Raw genomic sequence first — 24,655 nt, forward strand, 5'->3', positions numbered from 1 at the left:
TGTGATGCTTCTTCTCTACTGCAGTTTTCAGAATTCTCTATCTTTGGCATTGAAAAGTTTGACTAAAACATGCCATGGCATGGGTCTTTTTGTATTTATCCCGTTTGGAGTTGATTGAGTATTTTGGATGCATAAATTGATGTCTTTCATTAAATTTGGGAATTTTCAGCCATTATTTACTTGAACATTCGTTTTGTCCCTTTCTCTCTTCTCTTTCTGGGATTCCCACAGTGTGTACAGTGGTACATGTGATGGTTTCCCCAAAGTTCCTCAGGTTCTATTCACTTTTCTTTATTCTTTGTCTTTTTGCTCCTCAGGCTGAGTGATTTTATTTGTCTTATTTTGAAGTTCTCTTGTTCTTTTTCTACCAGCTCCAATGTGTTGTTGAACTCACCCAGAGAATTTTTCATTTCTTTTACTGTGGTCTTCTGCTCTATTCTATTTGGTTCCAGTTCTTAATTTCCATCTCTATATTGATTTTTTTTGTGCTTATCTGTCATTTTCCTGATTTCCTTTAGTTCTTTGTCTATGTTTTCTTTTAGCTCTTTGGGCATATTTAGGACCATTTTTTAAGAAGTCTTTGTCTGGTATGTCTCAGGCCTGGTCTCCTCACTGATGGTTTCTAATGCTTTAATCTTTTCCTTTGCCTGGGTCATTGCTTTCTGTTTCTTTGTATGTGTTGTAATCTTTTGTTGAAATCTGGACATTTTTATATTTTAATTTGTTATCCCTGGAATTTAGATTCTGAGGGCTCAGAATCTCCTGTTACTGAAGTCCTTTAACTGTTTTCTGGAGCTTTGAAAAAGATGTTTCTGCCAGTTCTTGCTCATTGATCAACGCTTCTGATGGGGAGTGGAGGGGCACAGCCTGAAGTGTCTCACTCCAACATAGATTTTATGCTGTGTTCTCGGGCATTCTTCCCAATTCAGGTTGGTGTATGATGAGTGGATGGTCTCGTTTGTCCCCCCGCAGTTATTCTGGATTATTTACTAGTTGTTTCTGTTTTTTTGTAGTTGTTCCAGGGGGACTACTTAGCTTCCACTCCTCTCTATGCCGCCATCTTACCCTGCCTCCCTCATTCTCTGATTGTACCCTTTATGTTACCTGTGATCCATAGCCCAGGCTATCCCTGGGATTGTGTGTACCCCACATGCCCCATAAACTTGGAAGACAGGATTCATAGCTAACTACTTGAGACTGTCCTGGAACCCCAGAAGTCACTCAAGAGTAGGGGACATTAAAAGACAACCACAGTGGATGAGTGGAAACATTGGCAGCAGATAATCCTGGATTATAACCCAAACTCCTCCACCCTCAACTGTGTGGCTTTTGAGAAAGTTTCTTTACCTCTCTGCACCTGTTCTTCTCACACATGAAATAGGGCATTATAACACCCACCTCCTAGGACTGGTGGGGGGACTACAGTCAGCACGCAAGGCCCCTTGCATGATGCCTGGTGCTTAGTGGGGACTCCATAGATGCTGCTTTCCCTGCCTGCAGAGCTGGTGTGAGGGGTGGTCTCCGTCATGCCCCTCCCTCCAGGCCTGAGTGTGCCTAGAACATCACAGTGCATACAGGAGAGCCCACTGCTGTGTTTCTCAGAGTATGGACCACCTGCTTCAGAATCCCCTGGAGGCTTTTTAAACGCACAGATTCCTGAGTCCTACCTCCTGAATTTCAGTCGCTGCCTGTGGGGCCAGGGAATCTGAATGTTACAAGCTCCCCATGTGACATTAATGCTCACTAAAGTGTAAGAACCACTTTCCCGTTGAGGGTCTCCAGACCCCACTGTACCATATCTAGATTTAAGTCCACAGTGACTCAGAGACTTCTGTCCCCCAAGGAAGCTGGCAGATGGTGCTGAGGCTGCCACTGGGCTGCTTCCAGTCCATTTTACTTTGGACTTATGATGGTTCCTCCCTATGAGGGGTAATGGGCACCCTAGACTGGTCCTTAGATCTCTGTGCTGGAAAGGACCAGCAGAGCCAGCTCCTCCTCGCCCCTGCAGGTGGGTTTCCAAAAGCACTGGCCCAGGTGCTGCACTGGAATCTGAGCAACCCTGAGGAGCAGTGAGGGGCAGGGGTGCTGCAGTCCCATCGCCAGCAACTAGGCAGCCTGGGGAAGACAAGGTCTGACCTACATGAGAAGGGAGACCAGGAGGAAAGAGCTGTGCAAAAGAGACCTGCCCCCTTCACCACTTGCCAGCTGGGTGACCCTGGGCAAGTGACCTAGGCTCTCTATGCCTCAGTTTCCTCTTCGTTACAATGGAGATACTAATAGTACCTCCTCTTCAAATACTTGTGAGGATTCAGTAAACCGATATGTGTGAAATGCATAGTACTGAGTCCGATCTAGAGTAAGCAGAAGATAAATGAAGCTTTTGGTGTTAATCTCATGATTAAACAGGATATTTCTGCCAGAAGGGGACACACATCCAGCGTAATCATCATCCTCTATTTTGCTATGAAGCAACAAAGATCCATTAACTCATTCATAGAAATATTCCATTCATTCATTCACACAAATATTATTAACCATCTGCTTTGTTTTAGGCATGGGTCTGGGTGCTAGGGATGTGCAGTGAATTTGGAGCTTGTATTCTAGAAGGGAAGACAGACATTAAACAAGTAGGCACATTTTTTTAGAATCTAGTTTTAAATGGTGGTAAGAACAAAATAACTCAGGCCAAGGGAAGAGAAAGTGGTGGAATGTGGTCGGGGAAGACTTCCCTGAGGAGGTGACATTTGAGAAAGGAGCTGGGTGATGAGCAGGTTAGAAGAGTGTTCCAGGCATTGTCAGAACTCGCACATTTGAGAGAAAGTCACTGCATTGTAAGGGAAGTGAGAGTCCTTAACAGTTAGCTGTTTCTCTCCCCTTGTTCCCTGGAAGCAGGACTTGAGGGTATTGGAAACAGAGCAGGTCTCCACTGGGGGTGGGAAGCAGGAAGAGGTCTTTGGGGTTGCTTGGAGAGGGAGGGCACCGGGAAAATCCTAGCAGACAAGGGACAGCTTCATTCGGTCTGTGAACCAACACATGTTAATTGTGCACCTACTATTTGCCAGGCATTGTCCTAGGAACTGGAGGGATATCAGGGAACAAAGCCAAGGTCCCTTCCCTCATGGGACCAACATTCTGGTGGGGAAAGCCAGACAATAGACCTATGTACAGAAATGGCAGCGGTAGGAAACAGTGATTGGGCGAGGGTTACTGAGGGATGGGCTTCTCTAATTCGGGGTTGATGGCTTCTCCAAGGAGAGAGATTTAACTTGCCTGACTGGTGAGAAGGAGCCAGCCAAGAAGAGCTGGGGGGCTGGGGGGGTGGTAGGTGGGGGCCTTTTCAGGCAGCAAGAACAGCAAGTGCCAAGGCCCTGAGACAGAAGTGAGCCTTTCTTAGAGAGGCGGGTGCATGAAGCAGGGGCAGGGACAGGTAGAAGGTGAGGTTGGAGAGGGTGGCAGGAGGGGTCTGGCTTGCAGAACAGGGGATTTTATACTAATTGCATTGGGAAGCCCTCAGAGAGTTTTAAGTGGTAGAGAGAACACAGATTTATGACTTTAAATGGCTGCTGTGTGACAAATGGAGCACAGAGGCAAGAGTGAAAGATTAGAAGCCAGTGTGCTGGCTGGGGTGAACAGTGGTTGCCATGGTGGCGGTGGCAAGAGATGGCAGTGGTGATGGAGCGACATGATGAGACCCAGGACGTATTTTGGAGATGGAGTGCCAGCATTAGCTGGATATTGGAGGTGGGAGAATGAAAAAAATCAAGAATGTTGCCCTGGCTTTTGGCCTGAGCCCCAGGGTGAATGGGGGTGCCTTTTACCTCAACAGGACCTCAAGAAGTGAGTTGACCACCTGGCAAGTTGGGGGAGAGCCAAACCTGAGAATTCCAGTGTCCTGGGTAGCCCAGGACTTGTCGTTCCCCCCCTCCCCATCACCCATCATGTGACTTACAGAACTTCAGGTCCAAGACCAGCCACCTGGCTGCCAAAGTTCTTGAAATGACCCTTACCCGAGACTACGTTGGTTACAGAGCCCAATGCCCGAGACTAGTACTAGAGAGATAATCAGCCGTACACCTGGCAGGACGTATTCCAGAAGCTGAATCACTGTAGCCTTGACCAGAGGACTAGATATTAGCAGTTGATGGTAATTGCCACCAATTAATCACTGGGCAAGGCTTTGCTGTTTTGCACAGCCCAATTATCACCTGGGTGCATGGAGCTCCTTGTTCATAAAGTTGTAATTGATCCAGTAACCCCAAGACACAGCGTACGGTTGTCTGCTCCCTAGCCCATAGTCATTTCTTCGTCCAGGGAGGCAGCAAGGGCAGCTCAGCAAACCCTAATAGACCACGTCCCACACTGAGGACACTATTAAAGGAAGGAACTGATTTATTTTACAGGAGCCAAAGCCGCCAGATTTCAGGCCTTTGGAGGCTCTGACACGTTGAACATTAGCCCCTACTATTTTCGGATAGTATTGCCCCACACTGTAGAGGAGTCCAATGCTGTAACATTCAGTAGTGTCATGGACCGAGAGTCTTCCCATGCTTTAGTTCATTGAATTCTCCCAACTTTGTGAAGTGACTCATTGTTTCCATTTCCCATCTAAGGTCACAGAAGCTGAGAGAGGATGAGCCATTTGTCCAATGTTAGACGCTAAGTAGAATTCCTATCCAGGCCTGTCAAGTCACTACCTAAACATTCATTCAATGGGTTTGGTGAGCTCCCTGGCACTACTCCAAGTACTGGGGATTGGGTAGTGGAAAAGGCTGCCCATATAAAGTACATATTTCAGGGGAAGAGACAGTCATACACAAAATAAGTAAATGAATATGATATCACAAGTGGTGAGTTCTGTAAGGAAAAAAAAATGGTGGGTAAAGGATAGAGTATGGAGGGGGAACTGTTTTACATATGGTGGTCTGGAAAGACCTCCCTAGACAGGAGACATTGGAGCAGAGCCCTGACTGAGGAGGAGGAGGCAGCCACATGAAGATGTGGGGAAAGAGTATTCCAGGCAGCGGAAACAGGAATGCAAAGGCACTCTCACAGGAACATTCTAGAAGGTGAAGTGGTAGGGTTTGGATTTGGTTTTAATCATGACAGGCTTCAGGTCCACATTATCCCCACAGAAAGAAGAGAGGAAAGTACTGGGAGCCTTCACTGGAGTCCTATCTCCAGACATGAGAGACATCTCTGTGGTTGGGGAGGAACCAAAGGGGTGAATAGTTAGAGTCTGGGAGGGAGAAAGATCAGAGAGGAAAATCAAGAATGTGGTTCTGTTCCTCCTCCTCCCAGGCTGAGGGAGGAATGCCCAGGGCACCTGCGACCAAATATGGCTTCAAACCAGTGGTTCTCAAAGCTGGCTGTGTCGTTACGAGACCGAGTCCCAGATCCTGTCCCAGACCTACTGAATTGGAGTCTCTGAGGCGTGGGGCTCGTTGGGTCTGAGAAGGCTCTTAGATATCACCTCTTCTTTTCCCACCAGAGAATTCAGAGGGGTCGGGGAGTGGAGCCTCAGCGTCAGCTGAAGACTGGAGAATATGGCGGCAGTTTGGTTGAGTGTGCTAGTCGGCCCCACCCCAAGGGAACACACCGTATGCCACTGAGCTTCCATGTGGTGGAATGAGCAGGCAGTGGGTCCCGGAAAGAAGAGAGTGATGCTGGATGGACACCTGAGAGAAACATCCCAGTTGGCTGGGTCACGCTTCTCCCCAGAGGAGTAATGGGAGAGTGTGGGAGAGAGAACAGGCAGAGAAGCCAGGGGAAAGGAGGTTCCACATGCCAGGGCCCAGGAACCCTCATTTTTGACAAGCTTCTCAGGTAATGCTAATGGGCAGCCAGATTTGGGAATTTGCATTTTGGACAACTCATGTCATGACAGGGCTCACAGGGAAAGTTGGTACAGAGCAGCTGAATGCCAGGTCCTTGCGGCTTTTCCTCTTTGTCAAAATGATCCAATTTGGAGGTCTGCCTCAGTACTTGAATTGTAAAGAATTTGATCTAAAGATCAGAAGATTTCGTTCCTTCATTCACTGAATAAACATTGAGCTCTTACTATGGAGGGGCTGGGGTTGGACATAAGGATGAGTAAACTCATGGTCTAGAAGAGCTTACTTTTACCATGCAAGGGACAGCAGGCATCCAAAGGTAGGAGTGCTCCAGAGAGAGTTCAAGGAGGAAGTGATAGTTGAGCCACATCTTGTGGAGAGTAAAATTTCAAGGTTTATCTGGTGGATACAGTAATGCCCCCTCCCCCAAAGGTGCCCACGTCCTAATCCCTGGGACTTGTGACTGTGTTACTCTGGCAAAAGGAGCTTTGCATATGTGATTAAGTAAAGGGTCTTAAAATGGGGAGTTTATCCTGGATTGTCCAAGTGAGCCCATTGTAATCATGAGGGTTCTTATAAGAGGGAGGCAAGAGGGTAAGAGTTAGAGTAGATGTGACGAGGGAAGCAGAGGTTGGAGTGATTCAAGGAAGAGGCCATGAGCCAAGGTATGCAAGCTAGAAGCTGGAAAATGCAAGGAGACAGATTCTCCCCAAGAGCCTCCAGAAGGAACACAGCCTTGCCGACACCTCAGGTTAGGGTTTCTGGCCTCCAGATCTGTAGGATGATAAATTTGTGTGGTTTTAAGCCACTCAGTTTTCTTTGTTACAGCAGCAATAGGAAACTAATACAGCTTACTCTGCGTGAATCACTGCAGTGCTCATCTCAGGAAACTTTGGATCAGAGGGGTAAGGTGGCTTTCCTAAGGCTGCTTAGATAGAAGGCAGCAGAGGGGGATTTAAAACCGAGACTGTCCAATTTGAGAGCCACTGGCACACGGCTGCAGCACGGCCTGGCATTCTCAGGGCTGAGGGAGGGTGCTGAAGAGAAGTGGGGAAACCAAGAAGCGGTGTCCATATGCCAAGCTAGGAGGGGTGGACTGGGTTTCGAGAGCAGAGATGAGATGAGCAGAGGACCAAAGTGGAGGGACAGTCCACCAAAGGGATGCTGAGGGCCTGAGCCAGGTGGGAGCTGGCGGAGTGGGGAGAATCTGACAGGATTGGATACGAGGGGGAGGAAGGGAGTATTGACAAGTCTCCCCAGCATCTGGCTTGGGTATCCTGGAGGTTTCATGTTCTGAGTTGGGCACCCAAGAGGAGGCTCAGAAGGGTCCCTTACACTGCGCAGGGGCCCGTTGTCTGGCTTCCGTCTGAGCTTATGGTGCAGACGGGATGAGGTTTCCCAGCTTAGGCTGCCCGTGGATCAGAGTCTTGATGGAATAGGGGCACTTCGCATGGATTCAGGATCCTGTCCCTTGTTGTGCTCTCTGAAGAAAGCAAGCTCTTCAACAGGGTTCATTTTACCCCTTTCAGATGCCCCCATTCCTTACTAACCAGATGTTAATATATTCTTATGCACCTCCAGGCTGTGAAACTGGAGCTTGAACAGACCACCTTTTTGTTAAATTTTGATAGATTAATTTTTCCACTTATAAAATTAGCCCAGGTTCAGTATGGGTAATCTTGAAAGGCAAAAATAGTTGACATAGTTCCTTTATCTTTTTTTCCCTGTGCATTGTTTTTTTTTTTTATTTTTCCTCCCCCTTGGTTAGGATCCTATGCCAAATTATCAAGTAAATTTTCTATCCATTTTTAAAATTTGTTTTATTGCGTAAGCATGTTTTCCATTATTACACACTTTTCTTGGGAATCATTTTTCGTGGCTCCATAGATTTTTGCTGGATAGATGTACCGTGGTTTATTTAATCCCCTGTTATTAGACCTCTAGATTGCTTCCGATTTCATGTTATAAATGCATCATTAGTGCCTTTATTTACTAAATATTTTCTTCCTGTGGGCTTGTTTTCTTAAGATTAGAATTTCAGGAATGGAATTCCTGGAGCAAAGGATTTGCACCTTTTTAAAAATGTTTTAACACATATCAAATTGCCCTCCAGGAGGTTCCCACCAGGCACACTCCCACCAGGGATGGTTGTGAGTACCTGTTTTTTCACCTCCTTAACAGCTTTGGGATTTAAAAACACAGTCTTTGCTCATCTGCTGAGAAATATCACCTTGCTTTTGATGAACCTTGTTTTTAATGGTCGTGTAGTATTCTGCTCGGGGGCTGTGCAATTGTTGGATTGCCCATTTCTCCTGGGGTTGTGTGTTTAGGACGTTTCCGGGGTTTGGGTTTATAAATTGCTGTGGACATTTCTGTGCTTCAAGCCTAAGAGGCTCCTTTGCCCTGTTGTTTCTCTCTTTTGAGGGCACTATGATGCTCGGGCCAGAGTCCTCATTTGCCACGTCACCTCCCTGCTCCAAGTGCCCTTGAAGGAGCTGGATATCCTGGAAGAGACATTCCTCGAGAGCCTGAAGGAAACTAACGGGGAGGAATCTGAGTAAGAGAGCCCTGTGACTGTATTCCCACAGACAGCAGAGCCCCTCCTCCCCCACTGAGGGGTGCAGTGAGGTGGGGGGGGGGCAGTGGATGGGGAGTGAAATGTCCCCACGGTGGCCTTAGGAAGTCATCTCACCTCTGCAGGCCCCAATGTCCTCGTTTGTAAGAAGAGGGGATTGAATTAACAATTGCTAAGGGCCTTAAATCTGTGGTTTTAATGTTCTGTGGCCCTGACATCCTGGTGTGGGTGGCTTTTGACTTCACCCTACTCCATCTCAGGCTCTTGTGACACCTTATCTGTGGGCCTGGGTGAGCTCATGGAGCCAGAGAGACCTGGGTTCAAATCCCACCTGTGACATACATCTGCTGTTCCACCTGGGACAGGCAGCTCCTGCCCTAAGCTGCCTTAAAAGGGATTGAGGATACCGCCCTCCCAGGCTCATTGGAAAGAATGAATGTGATCATATTGTAAAGGGTTTGGCATGTAGCAAGATCTCAAAAGGTATGCGTTCTCCCCTTGTCCCCAGCCGTGCACCTCCCAGTTGTGGGTGGTTTTGCTGCCTGTGTATAGTCAGGAATGTGTAGAGGGAAATTATACCGCTAACTGGGCCAGAGCTCAGCTCTTTGCAGAATACCTCATACAGGATCAACTCCCAGAGCAATAAATCAATCCCAATCACAGCATGATTGCAGGCCCTGCACCAAGCACGTCTCCCCAGCCCTGGGTTTTGTTCAGCTGTGATGGCTTTCTCTGAACAGCCGGATTGCACCGGTTCAGCTCAGCTGGGAATTTTGCTCTGAAGCCAAGTTCAGAGCCAGGGCTGCCTCCAGCCAGGGTTTGCAGGGCAAAGGGAGGGGCTGTTTCCTTGAAAAAGGAAGAAACGTCTTCTATTGAAATGACCTGAAAATACTTGCTTTGGCTTCCAGAACTGTGTCAGTGGGGGAAAAAAAAAAAAAATCCTTGGCTCCAAGCCAGTCACCATAAACACAAGGGCTGCCTAGGTCCTCTGGGTACATTGGAAATTTGTGTTGTCCCATATGCCTTAATGAAGGAACCTCTTAGTGATTGTTTGGAAATCTTATTGTCAGAAAGAAACATAATTCCCAGAGGGATTTGTCCTGATAATACCACAAATGCCAGGTTGGGGAAGATGCAGAACAGACCTGCTAACCTTCTCTGGGCAAACACTGCCCAGCTCTGCCACTTACCAGCTGTGTGACCTTGGGGCAGATATTTTTTTGGGGGGGTGGGGGGAGTTAATTCATTTTATTATTTTTTTAAATACATTTTTATTGCAAAATTTAACATATATACAGAACAATGATAACTTTCAAAGTATGATTTAAATAAGTAGTTAAAGAACAAATTTCAAAGAATGCTATGGGTTACAGTTCCACCATTTCAGTAATTTCCTTATTGTGATACATAACATGTATACAGAAAGGTGATAGCTTTCAAAGTACAATTTAACTAGTAGTTGTATAGGTAATTTCAAAGAATGTTATGGGTTACAGTTCCACCATTTCAGTTATTTCCTTCTAGTAATTGTAATACCCTAGCATCTAAAAATATATATATATTTTTATATAAAGATTCAGTATTCATAATCCTTTGTTAAATCCCATCTTGTCTGTTACTACCCCTTCCTCTCTTTTAATCACTTTCTTGATCTTCAGGGGTGTCTAGGCAGTGACCACCCTAACTTGTTCATATTGAAAAGGGGTGTCGACAGTATGGGAAAGGGGGCTGCATCTGGTTGATGTTCTTGAAGAGGCTGTTGCCTCTGGGTATTAGGACTTATCTGGCATAGGAACACTTTGGTGGATTAAGTTTCTGACAAATAAACTTAGTGAGTGAAACTTTTATAGACTCTCAGATAGGGACCTAGGTATCCTTTAGTATTTTCAGGACTACTGTTAGGTAGGGCTTGGCATACTGTGGCTATTTGGGATATCTAGCTGGAGCTTGCATTAAGAGAAACCTCCAGGATAGTCTCTCAACTCTATTTGAAATCTCTTAGCCACTGAAACTTTATTTTGTTACTTTTCTTTTCCCCCTTTTGGTTAAGAAGGCATTTTCAGTCCCTTGATACAGAGCCCGGCTCATTCCTGGGTGTCATGCCCCACGTCGCCAGGGAGATTCACTCCCCTGGGAGTCATGTCCCACATGGGGGGAGGTTAATAAATTTATTTGGAGAGTTGGGCTTAGAGAGAGAAGGGTGGGGCAGATATTCAACTTTGCTGGGCCTCAGTTTCCTTGCCTGCAAAATGGGGATAACCACAGCACCATCCTCACAGGGTTCTTGTGGGGCTCTGGTGAGTTTATACATGTAAAGCACTTCAAGTAGGCCTGGCACTTGTCAATAAATGTCATCATTTGCTATTTTTAACAGCACTATTACAATTGCTATTATTAATTCCTATGGAATCTTTCCCCAGGAAAACTCTCCACATGTGTAATTTTTTATTCAACTGTAGAGAATTTGCAGACCTCCCAGATCCTATCTGTGGTCTCTGGAAGGGTCTGAGACCCAGGGTGGAAGCCGAGACCTGGTTCTCATTCGGATTCTGCTGCTCACCCTCTGGGTGGCCTTGCACACATCACTTTCCCCCTATGGGTACCAGTCTTTTCACCTGTGCAATTAGAGGATCGAGTTATCTGTAGGTTTCTTTTAACGCTAAGGTTTTGTGTTACTGTGAGATGAGCTTATCACTTTCAGCAGTGTGAGGCGATTCTTTCCAGCTGGGGTTCAGGGGTGTGCTGTACCAACTTTTTGTTCTCAGGTCCACAGCTGAGCCCACGAGCCATCCTAGTTTCCCCATTTGTTTAAATGTCACCTCTCTGTGCCTCAGTTTCTTCATCTCTAACATGGGGATAATGGTAGTATCCAAGTCATGGGACTGTTGAGAGGATTCAATTAATTAATACATCTCAGACGCTTGGAGTGGTGCCTGGCAGGCGCTCAGTAAGCCTTAGCTAATGTGCTGCTGGAGATGGGACAACTGTTGCTAACGTCAACTGCTATCAATGCCAACAACTAACTTGTGTCTCTGCTTACTGGATGCTGGCACAAGACATCGTCTCACTCAATCCCCAAAACAACCTCCCGAGGGTTTGCAGAGGGTGACCCACCTTTCCAGAGTCCAGCTGCTGGTCAGTGGCAGGGCTGGGGTGTGAAGCAGGCCTGTCTGATTCCACCACCCGATATCCAGTCCCACCCTCACTGCATCCCTCAGGGCATGGCTGCAATTCCACATTCCCTCCTTAATTCCAAAGAAAGCAGAAAAGAGCACTCTTTGCTGGGGCTTTCTGGGCTTTTACAAGGTACCTCTAGACCTCCCAGAGACAAGCTCTTCCTCTCTGTCAAGGTGAGAAGGTGATAAAGAAGAAGGTAGTGGCAGATGATAAGGGCAGGGAACTGTCCTCTCCTGGAAGGTAAGATGTCAGTGAGTGAAATTTAGTTATTTGTGGATCCCTGAGATGGTTAGTGTGGCCCTCTTGTTCTTCATTGGGGGTGATTGACTTCTGCCTGGAATTTGCCCAAATCTGTAATCTGGCTTTGGTCTCCATCTTTGACCACCAGCTTGAGGTCATTTCTGCATCCCAGGACGTGAGCGTGGCCAGTGACTGTACAGCAGTGTAGGTTGTTGCCACCATATCTGATTACCGAACAGTAATCAGGACAAGGCTGCCATGCAGATTAGTGCTGCTCTCTGAATTTTCTCCCCCAAATGCAGAAAGCATTCTAGATATAACTCAGAGCAAGCATCTCTTCCTGTGCTTTAGATGTTGAAATGCAATCAGACAATTGAAGTAATTGCCAAGAGTAAAATACTGCAATAATTAATGATGTCTGGGAAAGCTATTCATTTTATGTACAAAACAATAACGTTCAAATACTTAAATAAGCAGGGGAATAGATCAACAGTTAAGGTAAATGTTAGAAGAGAGTGCCTTAGCTAAATGACTTCAGGAAAAATATTTTGTAGTCAGCAAATGTTTATAAACTTTTAAATAATAAAACAAAGCAGAATACTGGATATTAGAGTATATCATCTAATCTTTATAAAACTGATTTAAACACATTTAAATAAAACAGCCTTCAAAAACTGTATTTACTTTTTAGTTATTTCAGTCCATTTAAGCCCTGAGTCTCCTTCCTGCAGTAAACTCAGCTAAAAGTGATACTCTAGTATCGTAGAAGTCGCTGCAGGGACAATCTAGCAGACATTGCCAAGAAATGTTGATGGCACTAACCCAAGAAATTTGACTATGTTCTTAATAATAATTAAAATTTTTTAACATTTCAGATTTGTTCTAATATCCCAGAAGTTTCATTCTTGATAGTGATTGGCATTTACTCTGGCTGAATATTTTTATTTAGACAAAATGTACATTCCATGCCCCTTTGGTTTTCATAGATGTGGACACTGCATGGAGGACTGTATCACCACAGCAAGGTGTTCACCTCTGATCCTTGTTGGAATAATTAGCTTCCATTCAAGAAACCTTTTCTGAGCACCTTCTAGGTACCAAGCCCAAGCAGGGCGAGATGCTGAAGGTGGAAAGCTAGAAAAGGCTTGGCTCATGCACTGAAGGTTTGGTGCAGGAAGCTGTATTTTCATCAGGTTCCCTCTGATGATTCTGATTCCAAGACCCACCCTTTGAAAATTGCTGATCTAGAGTTCCAGAGTGATATGGCACAGAAAGCTAGAGGGGCCAGAACCAGGGCATTTAGGGGCTCAGGGAAGGCTGCTCAGAGGAGGCATCATGTCCACTGACTCTTGGAGCATGCGTGCTAGTTAACCAGCCAAGGACTCAGCAGGAACAGGGGTATAGCAGTGTAGAGCAGTGTGCCTGCAAGCGGTTCAGTATTTCTGGAGTAAAGAGTATACATTAGGAAGGATGACATGAGTCTGGAGAGGCAGTCAGGAGCCAGGTCACAGAGAGCCTGAGTGTCATGCTAAAGAAGTGACACTCTATCCTGAAGGCAGCATGGGGGGCAGAGGGAAGCACTCAGTTATGGTTATACTTTCCTCATTGACCTTGGCCTCCAGGGTGGGGCTGTATTCAGCTAAGTCCTGCCGTCATCCTTCCAAGAGGTTATTCCCCCCTGTACCTTTCTTAAGTGAGAAAACTGAGGCTCAAAAAAATTGGGTGACTTGCTCCAGGTCACCCAGCAAGGTAATGTCAGAGCTGGGCTCAAATATGTCTTCCCCCAATTTCAAGACTGTTTCCTAGTCAGCGTTTGTTGAGTCGAGATGCAGCTGAGCCGTACTGCACACTCCTATTGTATGTCCCCAGCAGCTTGAATTTTCTCATAGGCCTTGAACTCTGCTAACATCATTTAGTTTCCAGCATTCCTGTTTGAAATGTTGCTGGCAATTAAGGGCCAAAGTATATCCCCAGCCTGCATTTAGGAAGAAATTATAGTGATAATGAAAAGAATAATAACAGCAACAAACATTGAACAATTACAATATGCCAGTCGCTGTATATTGGATTATCTCATTTAATCCTCAAAATACCCTCCTGGGAACTAAATACTATTATTATCCCCATTTGTTAGATGAGAAAACTCAGAGATGGCAAGTAATTGTGCAGTCACTAAGTTAGTAATCAGGTTTATCCATCAGGGTAGGCTAGGTTTGCTGCAGTAACAAATGACCCCCAGATCTCAGTGGTGTGCAGCCACAAAGGTATATTTCTAGTGCATACTACATGTCCATTGTAGGTGGGCTGTGGCTTTTGTCTTCTCTCTGGGTCACAGACGGACAGAGCAACCCCCATCTGGAGCCTAGTGAAAGGAGACGTCTCAGGCCCCTGAAGCTGGAGGGGACACCCATCACTTATGCCTCCATTTCAGCAGCTAAAGCAAGTCCACTCCTACCTCCCACAGGGCAGGGATGTGCAACCTTCTGTCTGAGGACACTGCAGGGAGGGATCATTGAGTATTTGGTGAATGGCCATGCAGTCTTGCACAATAATGGAAATGGGATTCACACTCCATTTACTGGGTTTGAGCCCCAACACTAGAACCCATGCTCTTAACCCGCCTTCCATTTGCTCTATGCCTGCAGTTCAGCCTCATCCCAGGCCGCCACTCACAAAAACCAGTCCCCGTGGTGTGCCCATTGAGTTTTATCATTGGTTTCTGCTTCTCTGTAGTAAAGTGACTGAGAAGTGCTGTGCTTTACACCCAGCAGGCATTTATGGAAAAAGTGCGTTGAGGGGACCTGGCAGAGACCAGAAAAGGAATGGCAGTTCCCCAAATCCTCAACCCAAATCCCATTTCTTTTAGATGACTGGAGAATGAGCTATTCTCAATATTATATATGGTTCATGAGGAAGGAGATGGGCAGAAAACAGGTATTGGATGAGCATGTGTTTTGCTCACTGATATGCAGCACCCAAAAGTGCCTGCATGTGGTACATTCTCAATAAAAGTTTGTTGATTGAATGGATGAAGGAATGAATGAAAGAAGTCTTTGCAAAGCCACAGCTTAATGAGGTAGGTGTTGTTAACCCCATTTACAAATGAGGAAACTGAGGCTCAGGGAAATGAAGGGTCATGACAACTATAGCCGCTGTTTTGAACATCTCCTGTGCCAGATATGGTCAATGCCCTACAAACATTCTCTTGAGCCCAGAGCCTCTCAGGAGGCAGCTGCTACTGTGTCCTGACTCATGTGTAATAAGTAGGCAGTAATAAGACTGCTTCTTGGATAAGATAAACCCTGTGAAGTACACAACACAGTGGCTAGCACATAGGAAGCCCTCAATAAATATTAACCGTTCTTGTGTTATCATCACTAATTATCACCCCACATTGAGTTGTTGTCCAAACTCCAACCTCAGGTCAGAGTTCACACCACTTGTGACTGCAGAGACCCCGCCTGCAGTCTCTCCTCTTACTCCTGGTTGCCTGAAGCCCCCAGGGGCCGGCTGAAGCACCCACAGGAAAACCGGGTGCTCACTGCAGCCATGCTCTGGATTCACTCCAGATGCTCTCCTCTGGCTTGATTTATAGCTTTTAAATCAAGTCTGAATGATTTGAGATATTGCTCCAAGGCCAAATTCTCCAGTGCAGACATTTCTCTAACCCATCTGCAAAATGATTATTCTGAAGGAAATTGTTTTCCAAATGTCCTAGAGTGAAGTGGGATCAGCCTGGAGGGGTGGGAGACGGGAGGCAACTGGGGGGCTCGAGTCTGTGCTTCTGTTTTGCACTTGTTCAGGGTCCATCTGTTTAAAGATAGTTTTTGTGCTTCTTTTGCTGTTGTTATTATCTTTTTTTGTCTTTTCATTATCCAAATTGCAACCCCTTTAGGATGGATCCTTTGGGTAAGTAGCACATCCCACGCACCGGGATCCCCCAGCTGGGTTTCAGAATGTTGTCGGCTTTTTCTTTTTTTTTATGTATCCAAACCACATACCATTTTTATTTTGATAGTTCATGTGTAAATCTTTAACAAACTTTCGTGGCTTAGCCAAAACGAAGGCAGGTGGTGTTGTCGGCTTTCTAAAATCACCGTCAGGGCCAGGGTGACTTTGGTAACCTCCCTCTGCATGACAGAGGACCCAGCATTGAGCCCAGTTTGGGGGTTGGTGAAGCAGGGGAGACCTCAAGGGGTCCCCGGCACAACTGTCCCTAGAGACCAGCCTCTTTCCCGCCAGAATGGCCGAGGCATCCCGGAAGAAGAGAGAAAACCGGAGGAAGTGGAAGCGCTACCTCCTGATAGGCCTGGCGACCGTCGGAGGCGGAGCGGCGATTGGTAAGGCCAGCACCGGTGTGGCCGCGGACCAGGACTGTGCCGGGCTGGAGACGCACGCCGAAGGGAGAGGGAAGAGTTCAGGGGAGTCAGCTGGGAGGGGACCCCAAGATGGGGGCGAGGACTGCCCACCCCAGAGAGCCTCCAGTGACCAGGGAACTCCCTCGGCCAGTTTTGCAGCCTCCCCCTACTAAGTGCCCAGCCTTCTGCTTCCATTTAAGTCCACTGCACTCCAGCCCAGACTCTAGCACCAGACTCCTCTTTTCCCAGCTCTACTTTCTTCTGGGGTCTCCAGCTCCCTTAGCACTAACCTCCACTTTCCACCCCTCACCCAGGATGAGCCCTTTGACTTCTCTTAGGTTCCTTTTCTTCAGATAAATGACTCACCCACACCCTCGTCACTCTTCCTCCACAGTGTCTCTGTAAGGCATTGATCGCCAGGAACAGAAACCCACTTGGCTGACTCCAGCATCAAAAGGGAGTTTGCAGGAGGGTCCAGAGGCTCCCACAGGGCCTGAGGGGAGGAGCACAGCTGGCCCGGGCGGGAGGATTCCAGGAACCTCGGCTCATTTCTTTGCCTCATTTCTGTCTTTCTCCGTGCCTCCACTTTCTCAGTGAACAGTGGAAGAGGCCATCCACAGCCCCTAGGACCGTGGATCCCAAGTCCAGCCACAAGGAGGGACTGACTGCCCTCTCTGGGGCTTCATTACAGATTCCTAAGCAAGGATTGGCCCACGTGGCCGGGGCAGGGGACGTGTCATACGCAAACATGGCTTCCAGGCGCTCACCCAAGGGGATCATGGGAGTAATTCAGGGGTCTACTCAGCTGTTCTTATCCCAGTGTTCTCCTCATTTCTCCCCTCTACCCAAACAGATCTTTCCTCTCCATCTTTCCCAACCTACCCTTTCTTGACCTTTTTGAAGCACAGCCCAGGTCCTGCCATGCTCCTGCTCAGAAGCCTTTAATGACTCCCTGTGGCCACTGCATTGTGGGGGTCATTAATGCTGTTCACCAAGTGTGTCCCCCTTCCTTCCAGACACTCGGTGACCTTGCCCTTCTTGCCACGCCACCCCCCACCCCCGGTGTGTGGCCATGTGACTAGTACCAGCCAGTGAGCTTTGGGCAGAAGTAATATTATGTCACTTCTAGACCAGAGCATTTAATTTGAGTTTCAGGCCCCCCAAGCTCTCAGGCATAGAGACCAGCAACATTTGGGGCTGTGACATCAGCCTGGGTCCTGAGTCACCGTGATGAAAAAAGCTTCCAAGCCAACCCACAATGGACTGGCAACATGAGCTAGAAATAAGCCTTTGTTGTGTTAAACCACCGAGATGGGGGGTAGTTTGTTACTACAGCAAAGTCTGTCCTCTCTTGACTGATAACAGGCATATAAGACCTTTCTTGTGGTGACTTTATTCTACTCACTTGGCTTTATCTCCTTCTCTTTTAGCTCCTCCTTCCTCAAGGTAATCTCAGATGAGGTGATATACATGAATGTACTTTGAAAGCTATAGAACAGCATAAAAATATTCATAGTTTCTATATTCATCCAACAGATATTTATTGAGCACACTGTGTGTGAAGCCTAACCCTTCAGAACCCTCTTCCCATCTGCCACTTCCTGTGCCCTCCCCCAGCTTTCCAACAATCCATCTCCATGACATTTGCAGCCTGAGGGAATATCTTCCAGGATAGGAGGTGGGCTCTGTGCCCTGTCCAGGTGGCTTCTTGGGCAGCTGGCCCTCTGAGATCTCGGGCAAGAAGCAGCTGATGAAGGAAAAGATAAACGGTGGCCATGCTTAGAGAGTTGAGGAGCCCGAGAGGGTCAGAACGATGAAGAAGCAGCACAGGTGTGAGGGGCCGTCATCCAGCGTTTAAATTCCTGGCACCTAGTGGATGCTCGGTACATGTTCCTCGAATGCAATGAATCTACAGCCTACTAGAAAAATATCCTTTCTTTCTCTGAATATCTCTGAGCATTGACTTTCTATTGTTGCTTTAACAAATTACCACAAACTTAGTAGCTTAAAACAATACAAATTTATCTTAAACTCCTGGAGGTCAGAAGTCCAAAATGAGTCTCACTGGGCTAAAATCAAGATGCCAGTGGGGCTGCATTCCTTCTGGAGGCTCAAGGGGGCATTCTGTTTCCTTTTTTTTCCGGCTTCTAGAGGCTGCCTGCTTTCCTTGGCTCATGGCCCCGCATGACTCCGCTTCCACTGTCAGGTCTCCTCTGACTCCAACCCTCCTGCCTCCCTCTTATAAGGGCCTGGGAGCACACTGGGCCCACCCAGATGATCCAGGGTCATCTCAGCACCTCGGGATCCTTGACCTAATCACACCTGCAAAGTCCCTTTTGCCATGTCAAGTCACACATTCACAAGTCCAGGCATTAGGAGGGGCCTCCCTGGGGGGGGCTATAATTCTGCCTCCCATCCTTATCTAGAAAATGGGGATAATGTCCTGAGGATGCAGTGACGTAACTTATATGTTAGCAAGTGCCTGGCACCTTGTGGGTGCCTGGTCAGTAGAAAGTGTGATGATTAGTATTGCTAGAAGCTTCTGTGGAAGGCAGTGGGCAGCTGTTGCAGGAGGAGCACAGCAGGCCACGTCCTCACTTCCACCTTTGCCCTCCGTGGGCTGCTTTCCCTGCAGGAGTGACTGGTGGTCTGGCTGCCCCCCTCGTTGCCGCAGGAGCTGCAACGATCATTGGCAGCGCTGGGGCTGCGGCTCTGGGCTCAGTGGCTGGCATAGCTGTCTTGACCTCCCTGTTTGGTGCAGCTGGAGCTGGCCTGACAGGTAAGGCTCAAAAAGGGTGTATGTGGGGGTGAGTAGGGGCCACCTGGTTGAACATCCCAGGGTGGCCCAGCTCCTAAAGGACGCACCTGGACTCCCATCAGCGATGGCCCCCAGGGGGTAGAGACAGCAGGGTATGGCTCTCCTCACCCTGGGTCACAGCCCTGCCAGGACTCGCAGCAGCACTGCAGAGAGCTGCACTGGTAGCTCACCGTGGGCCAGGGTCAGGGCTGAGTTTGAGAAAACTGGCCGTCACCTCATGCACCTGCTGCGTGACATAGGACCTGATCACACCTGCCTGCTGCTGTTCCGTAAGGAGCACTTCATTGGACAGTTTCCAGGCAGGCTGCCTCAGAGACGTTTGGGCCTCTCGTATTAGAGAGCACATGGCTGCTCTTCATTTACCAGCTTCATCGGAGGAGTTTTTCCAAATCATAAATGTCAGAAGCCCTATCACACACTGAGATCCCTTTTCAACTCCCATTTCCCGCTTGAAAATCAGCTCCTAGTCAGTTTGTTCCAGTTTTACTGAGAGGAGTATACGACAGCCCTGAAATGTGTAGGCAGGAAAGAAAATGGAAAACCAACTGAGTCAGGACGGAGCAGTGGCTAAGAGCCCGAGTTCACACCCCGAATCTGCCGCTCAGGGGCTGGCAGCCTTGGGCAGCCTCTAACCCTCGTCTGTAACTGGGGACAACAGTGGCACCTACCTTAATGAGATCAAAAATGAAATGGCATTTGTCCAGGGTCAGGGCACAGTCAGTGCTCACCAAATGGGCTGATCTACCTAAAGTTCCCCGGGGCCCCTCAGTCACCTCCATTCTCGTTCTCATGTCTGGGTCTCCAGGATACAAGATGAAGAAGCGTGTCGGGGCCATTGAAGAGTTCGCATTCCTGCCTCTGACAGAGGGCAGGCAGCTGCACATCACCATTGCCATCACGGGGTGGCTTGCATCCGGCAAATACCGTGAGAACCAGAGGGTGGGGGCAGAGCAGGATGGGAAGGGGGTGTTGGCTGAGCTGGGCCTGCTGCTGTGGACCAGGCCCTGGGCTAGGCTCTTGCCCATGTATGCCTCTGCGGGGTGGGAATTGGGAACCGCATTTTGTAGAGGAAAAAACTGAGGCTCAGAGAAGGGGGTGACTTTATTCCCTACCATTCAGCAGTATTTGTAGAGTACTGTACTTAACAGGGGCTCAGTGGTGAGCAGCGCAAGCATGGCTGAAGACAGCACTGAGGAAGTAATTACGGGGTAGCTTTATGGATGGCACAGTAGGGAAAACACTAGGTGTTTCTGGGGAATGGAAAAAAACTTCCTGTAGGAAGTGACATTTACTCTCAGGGATGGCTGGGAGTTAGCCAGGTAAACAAAGCAGGAGCTAGATGTGCATACCAAGCAAAGGGGCAGTATATGCAGACTCAGTGGTATGAAGGAAACAGAAGGAGCACAGAGCAGGGAGCCAGAAGGCAGGAGAGTCAGCAGGGCCCGCATCACACAGGATCATGTGAGCTGTGCTGAGGGGGCTGAATTTATCCTAAGAGTGGAAGATAGCAAAGGACTTCAAGTACATAGGTGAGAGATCAGTTAAGTCTTGGCTGTGTGACCTCAGGGAAGTTACTTAACCTCTCTGTACCTCGGCTACTTCATTTGTAAAGTGGAACAAGTTAGTCCTGCCCTTCAGGGTTGCTATGAAGATTAAATTAAACGTGATGACGTGTGGAAGGCACCCACAACTCCTGGCTCCTAGTTGGCATGCCACAAACGTTAGTTCCCTTTACCTCTCTAACTTGAATGTGTGTGGTCTGGGGGGCTTCAAACCAGGGCAGCACTGAGGCCACACACCAAGGCCACCGCCAGCTCCCCTTTGCAATAGAACAGGGTGAGCCGGAGAATCCTGAACATCTCAGCACTAATCCAACCATTGTGCAACTATCATCTCCCTTAGTTCGTCAAGGATATTGACCCAAAGGGTGGGCATCATTCACCCCCGTTTCACAGACGAGGAATCTGAGGCTCATAAGGGCTGCCCAGGGCCACCCAGCCACTCAGGGCCGGGGGAGACTCACTCCCATTCTTCCTGGCTCAGCAGCCCATGTTGTTGGCCGTGGGCAATACAATGCAGTGCAGCCCTTTACAGTTTATATGGTGCTTTCCATACAGCCTCTCACCACACAGTGTGGGTCAGACATTATTATTCCATCTTTAAAGGCGCAGAGTCCGAGACCCTGGAGGACAGCGTGCCTCGCTGAGTGTCACCCAGCCAGGGACTGCCCAGCTGGGTGCAGAGCCCAGCCCAGTGCCAGGGCCGGCGGTGTTCTCCCCCTTCTGAGCCCACCACCTCTCTGGGACTGGCTGTCGCCTGATTCGTAATTAGAGACAATCCCTGAATTGTTGCAGAGCTGTGATACAGTCCCTCCCACAGAGGGGGAAGGAGCAGCCCCGGGGTTGTCTTTTGGCCACGTAGCAGCCTGCAAGGACTTTGGCTCTGAGAGCTGGAGGGCGATGGTTAATGTACAGAACCTGAAGCTTCTGGAATTCTGTCTCTGTTCATTCACTCTTTGTGTTTTATGAGTGCCTACTACATGCCACATCACTAGGCTTTGGGAATATAATGTTTGGCAAAAAAGACTTTGGGAAGGACACGCATTAAACAGATGATGCCAAAGCAGTGTGTGATCACAGACTGATGAGAGTTTATGGCAGAAAGGTGCAGGGAGCATGTGATCCAGTAAGAGGGGCCGGGAGGGCTCCCCGTGGGAGATCCAGTTAAACTGGGCAAATGGGAGTAAACAAGGGAAGCTTATGTAGGCTATAAGATCCAGAAGTACTAGAGGATTTTAAACAGGGGTGGGAGGGGAGTGGGTTTTGAATAGGTCACTCAGCCGCTGGCAGAAATGGATGCAGTCAGCTTAGGTGCCCCCTGGGCTCCCCCCGCCCCCTCTCCTCCTCCCAGTATTGACTCTCTCACTATGTGATGTTCACGGGTCCCTCGCCCTCCCTGAACTGAGAGCTCTTTCATCTATTTGACTCAGTTTCCTCAGCTGTAAAATGAGACTAATCATAGAACCTATTTCAGAGACTGTGGAAAGGATTAAATGAAAGAGTCCATGTAAAAGGCTCACACAGAGCTCCCAGCATTTAGCTTGTGCTCACTAAACGTTACCTACTGTGATAGTTCTCTGTATCCTCAGGGTCAAGCTCAGGACCTGGCATGGTCAGGTACAGGTTAATGTTTGTGGAAAGAATGAATGAATTTATGAATGAGGTGAGCTAAGCTGTATTGAACTCTCTGATTCCAGGATTACTGCAGAGTGAGAGAAAATCACACTTTATTTTGCTGTGCTATTAATAAAATAGTAAAGTACTATACTAACAGCAGTTCAAACACTGAATTCTTATAGCTACCCTATGAAGGGAGGTAAATGTTACTCTCCCCACTTCGCAGATTAACAAAGTGAGGCTCAAGGTGGGATATGATGTGCCTAAGGTCACCCAGCTACTGATGAATGTTGGGATTCGAACCCCAGACTGCTAACTCATGGGGTGGTGCTGTGCTCTGTCTGCTCTGCTAATACCTGCCACCCATGGGCAGGCAGGGCCTCATGTCTCCCCCACCCCAAAGGGTGAGCCCTCCTGCCTGCCTGGGAAGGTGGGGTGGGACCTCTTCTGCCGCAGACAGGAGAGATTCCAGCTACCTGCGTTTTCCCCAGGCACCTTCAGCGCCCCCTGGGCTGCCCTGGCCCACAGCCGCGAGCAGTACTGCCTGGCCTGGGAGGCCAAGTACCTGATGGAGCTCGGCAACGCCCTGGAGACCATCCTCAGTGGCCTTGCCAACATGGTGGCCCAGGAGGCCCTGAAGTACACAGTGCTGTCTGGTAAGCCTCTACCTCCCCCCACCAACAGCATGCCCCCTGTTCCCCTCCGACACTGGCACCGTGCCTTTGCATGCCTGAGGTCCCCAGAGAGCAGGCACTATGGTGGGTATTAGCGACACACAGAGGTTAAGGCTGCATTCCTGTCTGTGAGAAGTTCAGGGTCTTTATGGGGAAGAAACAGATAAACAGCAAACCACATTATCACATAATGTACCAGCTAGCTATTGCTGCGTAACGAGCCACCCCAAAGCTCAGTGGCTTAAAATAATCATTTGTCGTCATATCTCACAAGTCATGAGGCTGGGGTTGGCTGATCTTAGCTAGGACTGCTCATGTCTCTGGGTTGCCATCTGTTAACTGATCTAGGCAAGGCAGAGTTATGAGGCAGAATGGGAGGATATGGGGTGGGGTAACAAATTGGGGCCATCTTTGGAATCTTGCACATGGCAGGTGCTTGAGCAGAGGGGACTAGTCCCTGCCTCAGAAATGCTTGAGCTTTTTTGCCTGTTGACAACCCTTGGAAAACTTGGAAGTTCAAGTTAGGGAGTCTGCGTGTGTTCACTGAAAAAGCATCCATCCATTACCTGATCACTTCCCCAGAAGGGCCCCCTCTCCCTTCATCACTGATACCTCACCTCCCCAGGCATCGTGGCTGCCCTGACCTGGCCAGCTTCACTCCTCACTGTCGCCAACGTTATAGACAATCCCTGGGGTGTGTGCCTCCATCGGTCCGCGGAGGTCGGCAAGCACCTGGCCCACATCCTGCTCTCCCGGCAGCAGGTACCTGGGAATGCCTGTGGGTGGGGGTAGGAGGGGGCCAAGTCTGCTGGGAGGTGGCCCAGTGGCTTTGGGGATTGGTAGTCTCCCTGCCCCTGCAGTTCAGGTGGTAGAAGTATCCCAGGACAGACCAGTGTGACTCAAAGACTGTGCGTCTCCAGCAGGCAATGTGGTGAGGGCTGGATAACAAGGATATTTGCAAGTGTGAACACAGAAGGGACTAGAGCAGAAGCAAAAGTGGCTTTTAGTTAAGGAGTTTAGCAATAGCGGCTGGGCTTATTTGGGTGAAATTTCAATGGAAACCTCTGACTCAGTCTGAGGTGTAGCCAGCAAAGTTACTAAGACCACATACCTGCTGGCTATATTCAGAATTCCCATCTCCTGGTGGCCAGGGTGTGCCTTCCTAGAAGAGAAAAGCTACTGAGTAAATCACCATAATACTTCTAAAATTTGAATCCAGTAAAGATATACTCAGTGAGGAAACAAAACTGCCCCCTTCTAAATACACTTGACTCCAATGGAGACAACATTTGAGAAATAGTTGCAGAGATGGCTGTATTGTTAGGGTTCTTTTTGTTTTGTTTTTTGTTTTGTTTTGTTTTGTTTTGTTGGCTGCAAGTGGGAGAAAATCAAAAGTAACAGCGGCTTCAGCAGATGGACGTGTGTTTCTCACATCCAGGGTGAGAATGGGGTGGTGTGCCTGGCGCCGGAGGCCCAGGTCCCACAATCTTGGGCTCTGCTGTTCGTGGTCTTGACCTCATGGTCCAAGTGGCGGCCTCTGTGCTCCAGGTGGGAGGAGAAAGGCAGGGATGTCGGGGAAAGACCAAAGGCCTTCTAGCGTTTCTGCCAATGTCTCATTGGCCAGACCCTAGTCCTACGATCGTACCTACCTGCCACACGAGCTGGGAAGTGTCATCTTTATTCAGGGTGGCTGTGGGCTCAACCCAAATTCCATTACTGTGGGCAAAGGGAGGACGGATACTGAGGGCAACCAGCAGTCTCTGCCATGGTGGTAAGTTGCCTGAGAAACTGGTAACCCCCATCCAA

General features: G+C 48.3%; 1 protein-coding gene across 6 annotated transcripts in view; it reads left to right on the forward strand.

The window, feature by feature from the left end:
- Window positions 1-24,655, forward strand: part of TMCO4 (transmembrane and coiled-coil domains 4) — a 105,767-nt gene that overhangs the window by 27,612 nt on the left and 53,500 nt on the right. For 4 of the 6 annotated variants that reach the window (XM_037828335.1, XM_037828332.1, XM_037828333.1 and 1 more), the window contains 6 exons: window positions 8,256-8,388; window positions 16,066-16,163; window positions 18,817-18,960; window positions 19,805-19,924; window positions 22,667-22,831; window positions 23,475-23,611. In XM_037828335.1, coding sequence (XP_037684263.1) covers window positions 16,067-16,163; window positions 18,817-18,960; window positions 19,805-19,924; window positions 22,667-22,831; window positions 23,475-23,611 — 663 coding nt within the window. In that variant the 5' untranslated portion in view covers window positions 8,256-8,388; window position 16,066. Of the gene's footprint in view, window positions 1-5,726; window positions 5,824-7,944; window positions 7,982-8,255; window positions 8,389-16,065; window positions 16,164-18,816; window positions 18,961-19,804; window positions 19,925-22,666; window positions 22,832-23,474; window positions 23,612-24,655 lie in introns of those variants that run through there. The other 2 variants (XM_037828334.1, XM_037828336.1) reach the window with 2 other exon arrangements.

Source organism: Choloepus didactylus, chromosome 2, assembly GCF_015220235.1.
Source record: "Choloepus didactylus isolate mChoDid1 chromosome 2, mChoDid1.pri, whole genome shotgun sequence".
Classification (NCBI taxonomy): domain Eukaryota; kingdom Metazoa; phylum Chordata; class Mammalia; order Pilosa; family Megalonychidae; genus Choloepus; species Choloepus didactylus.